Below are 14597 nucleotides of genomic sequence, written 5' to 3' on the forward strand. Positions count from 1 at the left end.
CACAAAAAAATAGTATTAATTTCATTTTGTGTCACTCTCTTCCTGTTTCAACTATTTACTATCGCCGAAGATCCTGTTCTAGTTAAAAATGATGTATCACTGGTTTGAAATGTCGGTTTAAAATATTTTGTAACATCTTTTCTGTTATGTAAATCAAATTGAAATATGTATTGACAAAAAAAAAATACTTTTTAAAGCACTGAATTACCGCTGGAAATTAAAATTCACACTCCAATAGAACGATTTAAAAGTACATAATTGGTACTTAGTGTATAAAGACAAAATATTTTGCAATACTATTGAAAAAGTATGATTTCACTTTTGCAATTGACTGTTTTGACATCCTTTATTTCAATTAATGTATAACCAAGCAAATTATTTCTTTGCTGAAAAAATCACTTATAAAAGCCAGTAAAAGATTTTTTCTTTTCAACTCATTAATAATTCCGATCAAGTCCAATATCCCGTTTATATTTTATTTGATAAATATAAACAAGTAATTGGTTTATATACAAAAACTTTATTTCTCATACAACAAAAACAATCTAACTAAATTAAAAACTTAATATCAATATCCTTTATGTCCTCTGAACCTTCGTCTGTTATCAAGCTGTAAGGAAAGAATACATTTAATTTAAAATTAGAACAGATAACATTCTAGTTTATATAATATTCACATCTGTTATTTACTCACCAAAGATCTCTTACATTCAAAGAAACTTTGCCTTAATTGTAAACATTCATTCGGTACCAAACCATCTTTTAAACATTCCCTGGGAGTTTTCTTATGCTGAAATAAAATTACACTTGACAACTATACAAGTTTTAGATAACCACAATTTTTAAAATTTAAATGTTGTGATAAATATGGCTATAATTTCATTACTCCTTAAAGTAAAAAAATATGCGTTAAAAGTGCAGAAGATAATTTAAGATGAAAATTTAATTATAATTTCTCACCTCTTTACAGCAATCACTATTTAGTAAACATAACTTAAGATCCGCCCGAATACCGGCACACGGTGACGTATCCACCAAGCCTACTTCGTCTGGACCGAACACAACCATTTTATTTAATTTACTCTATTATTATTAGAATTTCAAATGTTGTAAATAAATTAATATTTATTGTAATTTAAGAATAAGATATTGACAGTTTGTGACAATACACCCTTCACAGAAGTAAAGTATTTGTCCCCTTACATTCCGTGTTACAATGACAATTTATAAAAAAATATTTTATATTTAGTGCCTACTCACTTTTTAGTATAGTTTGAATAATATTAAAGATGTATCAAAAATTATCTACATCTTTTAAGATAAAAAAATCACAAATTGTTTCATAGTTATTTACATTACTCCAGATTTGATTTTAAATCACACTTATAATTATGCGAATAACGGATCTCATTCATCCGTCAACTACCACCTTATCAGCTCAGCTGATACTTGTCAGTTTTAGTTGTAAAAAAGACTTACATTATCGATGTTGTTTTTAATTTAATTCTAATAGATTATAAGATTTAAAAATATGAGAAAACTGATCACATTATCTCAAAGACACCTAACTCATGTGTGTAGTTTGAAACCATTTAAAGATACAAAATGGTTAATGCCGAATGGGAATCCTATTGGAGCGTACGTATACAATTGTGTTGCTGAACAAAGAATTCCTATAATATTAAATGATCCGACAATCGCTACATGGTACTCCTGTGGACCCACTGTATATGATTCAGCGCATATTGGACACGCATCCTGTTACGTAAAGTTAGACATTATTCAGAGAATATTAAAATCATTTTTTAATATCAAACTGGTCACGGCTATGGGAATTACTGATATTGATGATAAAATAATAAAAAAAAGTCAGGAGACTAAAACAGATTTTCGCAATGTAGCTAAGAAATATGAACATGAATTTTGGATTGATATGTCGAGTTTGAATGTTGAAAAGCCCATGATTATAACCAGGGTGTCGGAACATATAGATACTATAGGACAATTTGTTCATAGCCTATTAGAATCCGGTATGGCGTATGCTGGCAAGGATGGTTCAATCTATTTTGATACCTCCAAGTTTCCAGATTATGGAAAGTTACAAAAGGTTCAAGATATCGGAGAACCAAGTAATGAAGCTAAGAGAAATAAAATGGATTTCGCCCTATGGAAAGGTTATAAGCCCGGTGAACCTTCATGGCCTATGAAATTTGGTGACGGGAGACCAGGCTGGCACATTGAATGCTCAGCCATGGTCAGTAAAGTGTTCGGAACCCAATTAGATTTCCATGCAGGTGGAATTGACTTGAGATTCCCACACCATGAGAATGAAGAAGCCCAAGCCTGTGCTTTCCACAACACACGACAGTGGGCGAACTATTGGCTACATGTCGGCCATCTTAATCTAAAGGAAACAAAAATGTCCAAATCGCTTAAGAACACAATTTTAATACCAGATATACTAGAAAAGTACACCGCTGATGCATTTCGAATGGCATGTCTCATGTCTAATTACCGATATCCAATGGAATATAGCGATGACATAATGGACACTGCATCTGATATATTGAATAAATTTAAATTCTTTTTGAAAGATGTCGAAGGTTATGCGAATAGGAATTCTGTTAGATGTGGGGACTACAATGACAAGCTATTAGAGGAGTTACAGAGAGTTGAGGAGAGTAATATGGAGGCTATGAGAAATGACTTTGATACGGCATCATGCATTAATTCATTAATGAATCTGGTATCTTTAGTGAATAAAATTATTAAAGCGGATACAGGAGATTACACTCCTGTACCTGTGATTCTCATAGCCGAGTACATGACCTTTGTTTTGAAAAGATTCGGTTTGAAGCTGACAGACGAGAGAAGCGATATATCTAGTCCCTTGTTAGATACATTAGTAGAATTCAGACATACAGTAAGAAAGAAGGCTTTGAGCGACAAAGATAAAACTCTTTTGAATGCTTGCGATGTTGTTCGTGATAAGCTGAAGACAATGAAAGTCCAAATAAATGACAGCAAAGAGACTTCGTCATGGGTCGTTAAGTAACAAGAAGGTCACAAATGTATGATACAAATTAACATTTATATATCTTTTATATTAAAAAAAAAATAAGCCAAAGAGGTTTGTTCTTAATTTTCTGATGTAAATTTGGTTACCGTTTTATATTTTTTTTTAAAGAAAAATTATTTCATTGTTTTTATAAGGTTAAATAAAACTTCAGACATATGGCAAGTGTTTAAATTTTTTGTCCATTTTTTAGTATCAACTATGATATATAAGACAGACGAGAGAAACATGAAATAAAGACGATGTATTTAATTTTAAGAAATTTTTAAGTACAACAGACAATATTATGAAATAAAAAAAAAAACTAAATTTTGTTACAAATTTTTCGAAAATTTTAATATGCGAGATAAGTTCGACTAGATTCATTATATTATATTAAAATAGGTATATGTAATACATATTCTTTGAGCTTTACACTACAGGCGTTACTGGGATCTAATTGAAAAAAATATTGTTGATTCTTTTAAGTGAAATATTTTTAATGACATTTATAAACATTTACGCTAATCGCGTCTAGTCTATGGTATTGAATAAAATCATTATTAATTTCTGGCAACACCCATGTATAAATGTCACCATAGACAATTTCAAACTCAAAGCAGAAGAGTAGAGTCAACTACTAGCGTCACGTATTAAATGTTAAATAAATCTATCAAACATTTTATCTTTTAAGATATATTTTATCTCCACTTCAATTTCCCGGTATCTGTATATTTCTGTCTTGTATCATATTCTCCGCTTTGTAAACTTTCCAAGCTACTAAATAGTCGCGGAGCATTTTGAATAATGTGTAGTAATTAATAAACAATAATATAATTATTGATAGAAAATTGTGCCACGGTATTAAACTGAACAATAGGAAAAACTGCATAGCGACCAGAGACAGCTGCAGACAGAGCAATAGACACAGCAGTTTTGAAGGATTGTTGAACACGGACTGGAAAAAAAAAACGGTTATTTTACTTTCATACTATAGAGAATATTAAAATTCCTACTTTTCTGTATATTTACTATTTCAAGGTGAATAAAACTTTGCTATGTAGATTAGAATACTTTTTCCGTTCTGATTATTTTGCGTCATAAGAGTTTATATTTCACTAATTCTCTTATCTCAATCTTTGTGTATTTTTTTTCTTTTATGAATTAAAGTACGATCAATTTTCTATAGTTTCTAAAGCAAGGAGGAACTTTTCAAAAGATAATAATATACCATAGAGTGAAGACTATCTCCCACAGCATAGACAACATAAACCTCAACCTACATAAAACCTCGTGTGTTTCGGCTCTCCCGGTGTAGCGCAAACAACGGGAGCGGCTGCGAGCCAAACCGCCCCGCACCACGAGACGCGGGCTCCCGCGCACCACGGACGATCATCACACCATTCAGGAGGTTCCACGTCGCGGGGAATAGCTGACGATATGTCGAGTACATTTACAAAACTAATAATTCTCACTTTTTTTTAAACAGAACGATGGAAATACAGCCGAAAGTGGTGAAAGTTTTATTTCAACAATACACTCGTAAGTCCTAACATGAACACTCAAATGGCATTCATTGTAAATTTCAATTTTAGTTGATAAGAGTGTATTTATGCATTACGTGACATCTCTTTCCTTATCTTTTACACAATGTATACTTCTAAAACTGTTTGAAATATATATATATGGTAATAAAATTTATCTTTTTTGTTAGTGGTTCGTTGCATAATAGTTTTGGTAACTCAATGTTAACCTAAACGTTTACATGGATGTTATATTTTACCGACAGCGCCATCTATCGTCAGTGCGACGTGACTCATAAAATACACTCGTACCCGTCATAAAATAGCATCGTCACCCTAAACAAACAATTTAATGGTTTTTTCTTCATAAATACTCGCAAATAACAGTATCGATGTGAGTATACGAATGAAAAATTGAGAACTTTGTGTTTGGTTTGTCGCAAAATTTATAGAAAAGGTACCAGTTCGTGATAATTGCACAGAACTTTAGTACAGGTTCTAACTTCATGACCATACTAAACATTATAATTATTTATTATGCAACAATAACTATACAAATAGAAAAATTCTGTAATAAAATAATGAAAAGTTAGATAGACAAAATCATTTAATTTATTTCAACTTTGATTGAGTATACTAAACTATGAATTCCCAAACTAAGTTCCTTGAAATAATCATTGGGGTAACGTATAATTTAAAATCAGTTTCCTATATGACTTTTAGGGTACATTTCCATTGTTACCGTTTCATTATCATTAGGGTTCCACGGACTAATGTACTCACCCACTGAGATCCATCTTCCAAGATGTGCAGATGCCCTATGAGGTGCGTCCGTCAATGAAGCTGGCAGCAACTGTGACGTGTAACGACCGCATAAGGCCCCCCACACAAGACCAACTTGCTGGGCCGCAGACGCTACGTCGTAATGTAGGTATGTCTGGAAAGAGAGTAGACAAAATGGTATGCAAACATAAGTATATAAAATTATAACAGTAGAAAAGATTCGAGAATCACAAAAGTATGCAAAGACACCCCTATTGCTGATAAAATTGTTAGTAAAAAATTACCTAAGATTATGAGCATAAATAGTTTCTACTACTATTATTATTATTATTTGACGATTTGACATTTAAATAGAATTATTTTATTGATAAATGCAAAATAATGTATTCATATAACTGAATTAACTGTGAAACACAAGACAACAATGACCATTCAACAGTACTTTTAAACTTTTTTTAAATTTATAATCTCCAAAAAGTTACACACAAAAAAGTTGCCATATTAAGAACAAAACACAACCTATAACTAAAAAAAAATATAACCAACCTGTGCAAAACAGCATGGCACGAAGCTAGTGTAGTACGCTCCGGCGATGGAATTGAATAGTATTTTTTTGACTCTCATATTGAAATCCTGCCTTAAAACCTCAACCTCTATCCTTATTTGCTCCGGTTCATGACTACAGCTGTGCATCAGGGGTGCCTCTGTATTATGTAACTCGAGGAACGGCTCGGCGTTCATACCAAACAAAATAAAGTATATCACTGCTCTGGAATTAGAAAAAAAAATATAATGGCATTCACATAGCAATATTAATAGTATAATTACTTTATCTATCATAATATTATTGTACGTAAAATTAAAAAATAACTCGGTAACTTATTTCACAGGCCTTTATGATGGCTTTTAGATTTATGAAATTCATAGTCCATATATTATTGGTATCAATTTATTTTTACTACATATATACAGTGGAATTTGTTTATAATGACATAGAAGGGAACTGATGAACACGTCGTATAGGCGGACGTGATCTGAAGCGTTTATTGAAAAATAAATCTTTTTATGTATATATAAAAAAAAAAACAAACTGCATAGAAACAAAATAAGATCTCACTTAATAAATATTTGTGGTAAATGTATAGACGTTCTATATTTAAAATGTTTTAATGTAAGAAATCGGTAATTTTTTTTTTTTAATCATTAAGTTTGTCGTATGACCGACGCCATTTTCTTTTGCAACAGATGAGTTAGATCCTCCATGTTCTAACACGCATCAGACTTTTTTAAGGGCTTACTACAAACAATGTTTGTCCTTCAAGTGACAGTTACTCACTGAGATTCACAACAAAAACGAACAACTGAAGACTGACTTTATAGAAGGTGTAACGGCATCATGTCGGTCTTTATAAGCTGATATAATATAAAAATGGGTTATAAAAAGTGACATGTCACTGCTAGCCAAGTCACTACATACGACTTTATTACAAAGCGTTTATATGAGAAGTGAGAACCAAACTCCACAGTTAATTTTATTAATTCATAATACCTTGTCGGTCATATAACAATAAACAGATTCTACGGTAAGTATTTAAAATGTATTGAAAGACCTCGTATGAAAGTTACTTACGGATAACATAAATAAAACATCTTCACGACGGGATGTTTGAGTATTATATAGTAGCTGCACCACAGCAAGGAACCAAGAAGTACTCCCAGGATAAACAACCTGTGTTAAACAAAACAAAATATTAACAAACACCTCCAAAGAAACTGATAATAATATTTTGCAAGTTAAATATCAAATAATAATAGTCACTAAGTACATTCAGAACAAAGATTTTAAGTAATCATAAATTTCTGACTATTTTACAAGAATTTGAGGCATAAAAATATATATCGTTAAAAAAATCGTAATTATTTTTTTAAATTATCAATTACAATAGATGTATTTATTAAATACCTGGTTGCTTTCTCAGCGTGCGGTAGCATTTTTGGTGTGAGTATGCACCTCAACAACATAATGGTCAGGCTCAGAAGCAATCTCCGGGATAGTATTGTCACTATAAATGCCACTAAGTGCTGATCAATCAGGTAGAAGTTCTAAAATTGATGTTATAAGAATATTTAATTGTATGTTGTATTTAATTACATGTTAAATTCATTATTTATTATAAGCATTAAGTTTTTATTTTAATATAGTTCTAATAAAGTTCATACCATAGCTTGGGTTGTATAAGAGTGCGGTAGCCACCACATAGTCCTGTACAAATTTAAAAACTGTAGCCCCATAGCCACAAGTGTAAATGTGAATGTCATGACCTCGTATAATATATCACCGTCACGAGGGATGTATGGGAATGGTATGTGTTTGGGAGGAGGTGGACTGTCTGAGAATTTTGTATCAGGTATTGTCGACATGGTAGGCGAGTGGCGCGGTCGAACACGCCTGCCATTCGAGACATCTTCATCAGATATTTGATTTACTGTTGCCTGTAATTATGACATACGCTTTTTAGTTTATGCATTTGAATATTTTGGACAAGAAAACGTTGAACTCAGTCGGAGGGTACCTTCTTAGCAGCCCCAGAGGCTTTTTTCGAACCAGCTGCAACCATTTTGCAAGTTATTTGTTGCAAGGAACGCTTATAACTCGGATCTTTGTAAAATTTGCGACGTCTAGAAACTCTAAAAGGTGGATTAGTAGTCGGAGCGTTAACCCACCGTCGAAGCAAAAGTATAGTCAGGCCGCCAACAATTGCTGGTAGGAAGAAAACGACAAAAGGTCCACCTTCATTTTGTGTACAACTCATCACTCACATGATAAACTGTCACGACATTTATGTCACGAAATTAGGACCTACACTTTTATACGTTTAGTGTGTATTTTAATTAAGGAATTGAAATTTATAAGGAACTGAACATTTATCAATATAAATAATAATTATATGAAGTATGCCAACGTGACATTGATGTTTTTTTTTTTTTCGAAGGTAACTATTAATAAAGCTTAGATTATATTTAAACAGTCAATATACGATAGGCGAAAACATTTCTTTAACAAAAATATTGATTATTTTATCTATGTGAATAATTATTAATCCTTTAAGATGTGATAATAGAATTAATGAGATTTCTTTTTTCGGTTAAGAAATTAAAAAGCGATACTGACTACAATTGATACATGTGTCAAATTTTTTGTTGACAATCGCTTTTACTGACGGCGTACTTGCTACCTACTTCACCGTGCGTCAAATACTAGCTTTTATTAAGTAAGCAATACGAATCAAAATAACCCAGGTCGTTTCTGCAGCTTTCTACATATTGATTTTATGCCGGTTTTGCACGATTACAAAATGATTTTTGGAATAAAATAATTAAAGCACATGCAAAAAAATGTCGTTTACTATTCTCTGCACTTTTGTTTTAACGTTTTATGTTGTTATCTGGTTTTTCGATTCATTCTTTAAGGTAAGAGTTAGTTATATCCTCTATATGTTTACAAACCGACTAAACTGTTAAGTTTCTTCTATCTTAAGTAAAAAATATATGTCAATAGAATTGTATTTTCGCCTTTCAGAGTTGTATGCACTACCCCTACTATGCATTTTTGGATGGAACAGGTCTGAAAGTTGGTATTTTCAATTTTTCATGGACAACTACAGCTTGTAACAGGTTTATTTACAGATGGAGTAAAAATTTAAACAAAATTTTGAAGAAATGGTTTGCATTTGGGTACATTTTTACAATTGGAATATTTCTTCCATTTGCTCTATGGACACTGCTTTCATTTATTTTTGAGCACTTTTATGAGACCATACAAATAAACAGTGTTCCTGAAGTAAAGGCTGTACTGCCTGGTGTAAATATACCTGCATCGGACTTCTGGGTATACTTTTTAGCTATTGGATTCTGTTCAATGTTCCATGAAATTGGCCATGCTGCTGCAGCAGCTCAGGAAGATGTCCAATTAATAGCAATCAGTGTATATGTATTTACGATTATACCTGTAGCTTTTGTGCAACTAAATACAGAACATTTGAATAGCTTGACCATAGCTAAGAAACTGAAAATATACTGTGCCGGAGTGTGGCATAATATTGCCCTAGCATTTTTAGCCTTGCTTTTATTTTTCTCCGCCCCTGTGCTGTTTAGTTTGGTATATCAAACAGATGTTGGAGTTAGAGTTACTGGATTCAGTCACGATTCTCCCTTACAAGGTGCAAGAGGCCTAGAAGATAATGATGTCATATTATCCATTAATGATTGCACGGTTAAAAATTCTAATGATTGGTCATATTGCTTACGAGTGGCCCATGATCGCTTCGGAATTTGCACAAGTGCTGAATATATTGCACAGAATGATGAAATTATGATGGAGACAATTAAAGAGAATGATGTTGTGGAATGTTGCAGGAAAGATGATTTGTATGGATTCTGCTTTGAATATATGGAGCCCAAAACCATTGTGGACTCGGCTTTACCCGGTCAATACTCCTGTCTCAAACCAAGAGACATGATCAAAGGTAAACTATTGAAATGTACAGAAACAAACGGATATACCTGCCCACGGAACATGCACTGTTTGAAACCATCACTGAATAATCAAACCTATCTCATTATAATAGAAAGGAAAGATAATAATGCAGTGTTATATTTAGGGTTACCATACGACATACACTCGAGCGTCTTTGTAGATCAATACTTTCCGAGGAGCTCTATATTTTCATTCTTTTCACCATCTCAATTTGAGAAATTATTAAGATATATATTCATTTTCTCTATGGGTATTGGTTTTATAAATGTGCTGCCATGTTATGGGACGGATGGACACCATATTGCAAGAAGTATTATTCAATGTTTGGCTGTGTATTTAAACAAGAATGGTGATTTTATAACGTTCTTCACTGTGTTCACTGTTGTTGTCGGCACAGGAATCACGGTGCCCATACTTATTTACCTCTTTTACCGAGCCATTTATATTGACGGCTATTGAGTTTTATATTTTAAGTATTATTTATGTAGTATCATGATGTGCTTAACAGACTAGCTTCTACATATTGTAGACTATTTCATACATTTTATGTAATATAGATGACTGTATATAAAATATGTAAATTGTAAGATGTAGGATTTTTTAATAAATGAATTTTTAAGACATATCAAATCTTTTTAACATTTTTATTTAACTATTAAGGAACAATGTAAGGACAAAACACATACTAGAATATGGTTAGTGTATAACTTCAATAAATACAAATCGAATGCAAAAGTTAAAACTACAACTGGTGTTAAAATTATTAACTTTCACTAAGAGCCAATGTTCTTTGCAAGTCTTTTAATGATTTTTTTCCATAGTGCAACATAGATTTAATAGCACTTTCATCTGTATGATGCTTGTTGTTTTTGAAGTCGACCCTCGCCCAGTCGCGGAGCTCTAAACGTGTTTTTTCGTCTGGAACTTTTCTTAATGTTTTGAAAATATCGCGATATAATTTTAAAACTTCTTGACGCAAGAGAAACTGAAAAAAAGGTTTTATATTATTTATGCTGCGTAAATCCATACTTTGTGTATGCTCTCATTGTTTACCTGTTTCAAATTTAAAGTAGTCTTAGGTAACTTTGAAGCCATTTTTGAGGTTAGCTATTTCGTACCTATTACATTAAAATATCACTATCACATTTTAACTATCAAACATTTTATTTATACGCCCTTTATATCTACAAAATAATAATTTAAGCACATTAGGTAACATAAATGTTATTGTTACATGTCAAATGTCACTTTAAAATTTGACAATAGTAATAAGTCATACTACTTACATAAGTGGAAACTGTTGCCAAATTAAAACCTATGGCAAATGAAAAGAAATATTTAATATTTATATATTATATGTATAAGGAACAATGGGAATTGATTTCATTTTCCTTATGAGTAGCATATTATTACAGATTGATTTGATTTTTATTGTCTCTAGTTTTCAGTGACATAGGTTATTTTCTTTTCTGAAATACAAAAATGGGTAAATGACTAAAGTAATAATTATTGGGGACTACAATATTTTTTTAAATAGGTTTCATCAAAGTTTCTACCCAGTTCGAAGAAGATGAAATTGTATTAAAATTTTTATATTATATTATTCTGACTGAGAAGCATACTTATTATTATCTCGTTCCTATTATTTCCTCTTTTTGTTATTCTATTAATAATTGAGTAATTGAATAATGTTTAAATATTTATTATGATCTACTAACAATTTACATAAACGGAGTAGCGTGTTTATTCATTTATTGCACAAACAGATTTGGACTTGTATACATATAATATATCGTTTTCCTCATTATGTTTTCTTAGACAACATAGTTGAAGTATTTTTTCATAATAATTCATAACAAATTATTGTAATGAAATTAAAAACAACTTAGACTTAACTCACTGGTAATGAATTCTTTTAGTTATAACAATAAAATACATTTATATATATTTTTTAGGTACACTCACTCAGATTGAATTTATGTACGATGGTAAGGGCATGGAAGGAATATTTATCAAAGGATAAAAATATAAAAAACGCTGAATCCTATTTAACAACATTCTGGTTTATTAAAGTCAATCTTAGTTTTCTCTTTGACGTCAAAAAATGAAAATCACTTATGTCTAAACTTTATTTGAAGTTATACCAACTTATTAAAATTATATACATATCATATATTCTACATGTATATTTATTTGTCACCTTTTTAAGTGCATAAGTGTTGTATAATTCGCTTGCAAATGCTAGTCAGCTCTTGGGGTATGCGGGATTCGAGAAGGTGGAGGGCGCATTGGACAAAACCTCAAGAAATATTTGAATCCTCCGGTTTTGGATCCTCTTCCTGATAATTAAATCATCAATACAGTACATGTTTGATGTATAAAAGGGGTACTTTGTGAATAGTGTTAACCAAAATAGTGAGACCGCCTTATATTAACGAAAACAAGACATTTGAGCAAAGAGATTAAAACTCCGAAACTCTCGAATCTTGCAATTAGGATGTATGTATTAGGAGCATTATTTTCTAAAGTATTATTAAAGTAATCCGAAAACACAGAAAAAAGTCTACTGCTGGGTCAGACTGGTAGTTGCCTTGTATTGAATCCTTAGTAAAAAAAAAAAAACAACAATATAAACAATAACATAGTAGTAGAAATGTCAAAGCTGTCGTATACAATTCTATAACTTAATTTTTATTTAATTAAATGAATCAATTAAGTACTCTTTAATTCCACATTAAGTATATAAAGTGGGCGTATATCGGTTCCATTCCAACCTACAGTCAATGTTGTTATTTTTTTTTATATGTTTTAATACATGTAAGAATGTTGAATGTAAACACTTTGTAAAAAGTAGTAATTTTCGCGGGGCACAATAAACATATCAGTTGGTTATACATATATTAATTTGCGTGTTATTTGCAATGGCTAAAGTTAATTTAACATAAAAATGTAACTTGCCTAAAGTAAAATTGTTTTTATATATTAAATAGCATTTAAAAAAGGAATAGGACAAGATCAAGAGCAGGACTAAGTGGCTAATTATCGACATGTTTTTCTATTTGGGCAACACTAATAAGTAAAGAACTTTTTTAATTGTTTTAGTTATTTTCAGATCCATTGCGGGATATTTACATCTTGTGCGTTGTAACTCAAGTCTAGCGAACAAGCTGGCCCATATAATTAAATTGTTTAATAGTCGCTAAATTCTGCCGTAGATACGACTAAATATAATGAATAGACGCTCTATGTCGCACACAGCAATAATGATTTTGTTGTTATTGTAGTTAATAGCGCATATATTAACTTCCCGAAAAGTAGTACTTTCAATTTGCTTTCAAACGCAATGCTTTTATTTGAAGTGAGGCCATTGGATGTATACCTTTGGATATATTTTTTTTAATATGAAAAAATGGTAACAAAAATTATATTTCGTGCGTTATACAGAAAGCTGGACGTTAAAGGGAGCTTCGAAACTTGCTTGTACGTAGATTATATTAAAAATTGCATAACGCAACCTTACAAGCTATACCTAAGACTACATAATCGATCCAATGTTAGGATACCAACGCCATTAAAAGCTTGTGGATCAGGAAACTTCTGGTTTATAAGGTAAACTGCCCGTTCAAAGGACTCAGCAGCGTTACTCGTCAGGTGACATTTTAGGCATCATCAGTGTGGCTCGGACATGTCACATGTAGTTAAATAGTCCAAATTCTTCGTACTCTAAAAACTAAGTACAATAAAATTATTTTTAAAATAAATCAAGAATTTTTAAAACTCGCCAAATCTTTTACATATCTAATGTATAACTGAGAGCGCTGTAGACTATTTCCAAGTAAATTTTAAAGATGGATATATTAAAGAAAGCAAGTAAATTAAGAGTAAAGAAATTCTCTAATAATTCAAGTAATTTTTTTTATAAGCAATTTAATTTGTAAGCAAATGAAAAACTTTAAAACCGTTATTTTATTTGATGACATCAACCACTTGGTCTATATAATATTTATTAATTTAATTTAATATTTATAAAAATAATAAAGGGTAATCGGTTGACTAATATATTTTTAATGTGACCTATATTTCATTTATTTGAATGTTGTTGTTCTATCGCATGTCGAGTTACAGCCGTCGCTGGAGTAGGTTGTCTTCATAACAGTAATAAAAAAAGGCAAAGAATATCTGCGCCGAAGACACAAATTAACTGAACTATATACAGTCATATATTATCTTTATATACAAAAGAAAGTCGTGTTAGATACACTGTTTGTAACTCAAGAACGTTTGTAAAGATTTAACTGATGCTTGGAAGGAAGGTAGCTTAGCTTAGGTTTGAAATTTTCATAACGTTCGATCGAAAAAGAATCAAGGCTTAACAGAGTTCGGCCGGTCAGCTATACATTTCAAATCCTAAAATTCAAGCAGACGAAATCGCGGGCAAAGAATAGTATATATTACAACTTAGTACATACAAAATTTAACAACTATTCATACGTTGGTTTCTTATACGTTTGAAGTGACATTTTTCAGTTACCGTTAGAGGTAGAGGGGGAACAAGTAAGAGATTTGTTTACGTCTGCCACATGCTGAAAGAAGGAAACTGTCTTAAAACAGCCTAAAAACGTATAACCATAATCAGCTGAATTCTCTTACTAATCTAATTAATTACGCTGTTATTCCTTTATATCTGTATTTGATCATG

General features: G+C 31.4%; 5 protein-coding genes across 5 annotated transcripts; 2 read left to right on the forward strand and 3 right to left on the reverse strand.

Annotated features, from left to right (window-relative positions):
• Positions 1 to 500: 500 nt before the first annotated feature.
• On the reverse strand, positions 501 to 1186 carry LOC116769523 (cytochrome c oxidase assembly factor 5). The gene is made up of 3 exons (XM_032660644.2): positions 961 to 1186; positions 695 to 790; positions 501 to 610 (listed from the first exon to the last, which is right to left on the reverse strand). The coding sequence occupies exons 1-3, from the start codon at positions 1066 to 1068 to the stop codon at positions 569 to 571; spliced, it is 246 nt and encodes an 81-aa protein (XP_032516535.1). The 5' UTR covers positions 1069 to 1186; the 3' UTR covers positions 501 to 568.
• A 259-nt stretch (positions 1187 to 1445) lies between these two features.
• Positions 1446 to 3235, forward strand: LOC116769466 (probable cysteine--tRNA ligase, mitochondrial). Its single transcript, XM_032660569.2, has one exon. The coding sequence runs from the start codon at positions 1532 to 1534 to the stop codon at positions 3053 to 3055; it is 1524 nt and encodes a 507-aa protein (XP_032516460.2). The 5' UTR covers positions 1446 to 1531; the 3' UTR covers positions 3056 to 3235.
• On the reverse strand, positions 3234 to 8314 carry LOC116769465 (transmembrane protein 39A). Its single transcript, XM_032660568.2, has 8 exons — positions 7935 to 8314; positions 7582 to 7854; positions 7325 to 7464; positions 6992 to 7090; positions 5908 to 6130; positions 5362 to 5515; positions 4339 to 4487; positions 3234 to 4013 (listed from the first exon to the last, which is right to left on the reverse strand). The coding sequence occupies exons 1-8, from the start codon at positions 8172 to 8174 to the stop codon at positions 3768 to 3770; spliced, it is 1524 nt and encodes a 507-aa protein (XP_032516459.2). The 5' UTR covers positions 8175 to 8314; the 3' UTR covers positions 3234 to 3767.
• Positions 8315 to 8574: 260 nt separating this feature from the next.
• LOC116769559 (membrane-bound transcription factor site-2 protease) lies at positions 8575 to 10528 on the forward strand. Its single transcript, XM_061522601.1, has 2 exons — positions 8575 to 8832; positions 8942 to 10528. Exons 1-2 carry the CDS (start codon positions 8758 to 8760, stop codon positions 10355 to 10357), a joined length of 1491 nt encoding a protein of 496 aa, XP_061378585.1. The 5' UTR covers positions 8575 to 8757; the 3' UTR covers positions 10358 to 10528.
• On the reverse strand, positions 10529 to 11156 carry LOC116769557 (LYR motif-containing protein 2). Its single transcript, XM_032660689.2, has 2 exons — positions 10952 to 11156; positions 10529 to 10883 (listed from the first exon to the last, which is right to left on the reverse strand). The coding sequence occupies exons 1-2, from the start codon at positions 10991 to 10993 to the stop codon at positions 10662 to 10664; spliced, it is 264 nt and encodes an 87-aa protein (XP_032516580.2). The 5' UTR covers positions 10994 to 11156; the 3' UTR covers positions 10529 to 10661.
• Positions 11157 to 14597: the final 3441 nt, after the last annotated feature.

The sequence above is a fragment of the Danaus plexippus genome, chromosome 14 (genome assembly GCF_018135715.1).
Source record: "Danaus plexippus chromosome 14, MEX_DaPlex, whole genome shotgun sequence".
In the NCBI taxonomy this organism is placed as follows: domain Eukaryota; kingdom Metazoa; phylum Arthropoda; class Insecta; order Lepidoptera; family Nymphalidae; genus Danaus; species Danaus plexippus.

What these genes read in the sequence shown, in the direction of transcription:
- LOC116769523 (XM_032660644.2), bottom strand. Translation starts at nt 1,068, where the DNA reads ATGGTTGTGTTCGGTCCAGACGAAGTAGGCTTGGTGGATACGTCACCG. An exon ending in ATAGTGATTGCTGTAAAGAG is followed by an intron (nt 791 to 960) that starts GTGAGAAATTAT and finishes ATTTTATTTCAG; the next exon opens with CATAAGAAAACTCCCAGGGA. An exon ending in TTGAATGTAAGAGATCTTTG is followed by an intron (nt 611 to 694) that starts GTGAGTAAATAA and finishes CTTTCCTTACAG; the next exon opens with CTTGATAACAGACGAAGGTT.
- LOC116769466 (XM_032660569.2), top strand. Translation starts at nt 1,532, where the DNA reads ATGAGAAAACTGATCACATTATCTCAAAGACACCTAACTCATGTGTGT.
- LOC116769465 (XM_032660568.2), bottom strand. Translation starts at nt 8,174, where the DNA reads ATGAGTTGTACACAAAATGAAGGTGGACCTTTTGTCGTTTTCTTCCTA. An exon ending in TGGAAGATGGATCTCAGTGG is followed by an intron (nt 4,488 to 5,361) that starts GTGAGTACATTA and finishes ACATATCGTCAG; the next exon opens with CTATTCCCCGCGACGTGGAA. An exon ending in CGAAACACACGAGGTTTTAT is followed by an intron (nt 4,014 to 4,338) that starts GTAGGTTGAGGT and finishes TTTTTTTTCCAG; the next exon opens with TCCGTGTTCAACAATCCTTC.
- LOC116769559 (XM_061522601.1), top strand. Translation starts at nt 8,758, where the DNA reads ATGTCGTTTACTATTCTCTGCACTTTTGTTTTAACGTTTTATGTTGTT. An exon ending in TTTTCGATTCATTCTTTAAG is followed by an intron (nt 8,833 to 8,941) that starts GTAAGAGTTAGT and finishes TTCGCCTTTCAG; the next exon opens with AGTTGTATGCACTACCCCTA.
- LOC116769557 (XM_032660689.2), bottom strand. Translation starts at nt 10,993, where the DNA reads ATGGCTTCAAAGTTACCTAAGACTACTTTAAATTTGAAACAG. An exon ending in CTACTTTAAATTTGAAACAG is followed by an intron (nt 10,884 to 10,951) that starts GTAAACAATGAG and finishes CCTTTTTTTCAG; the next exon opens with TTTCTCTTGCGTCAAGAAGT.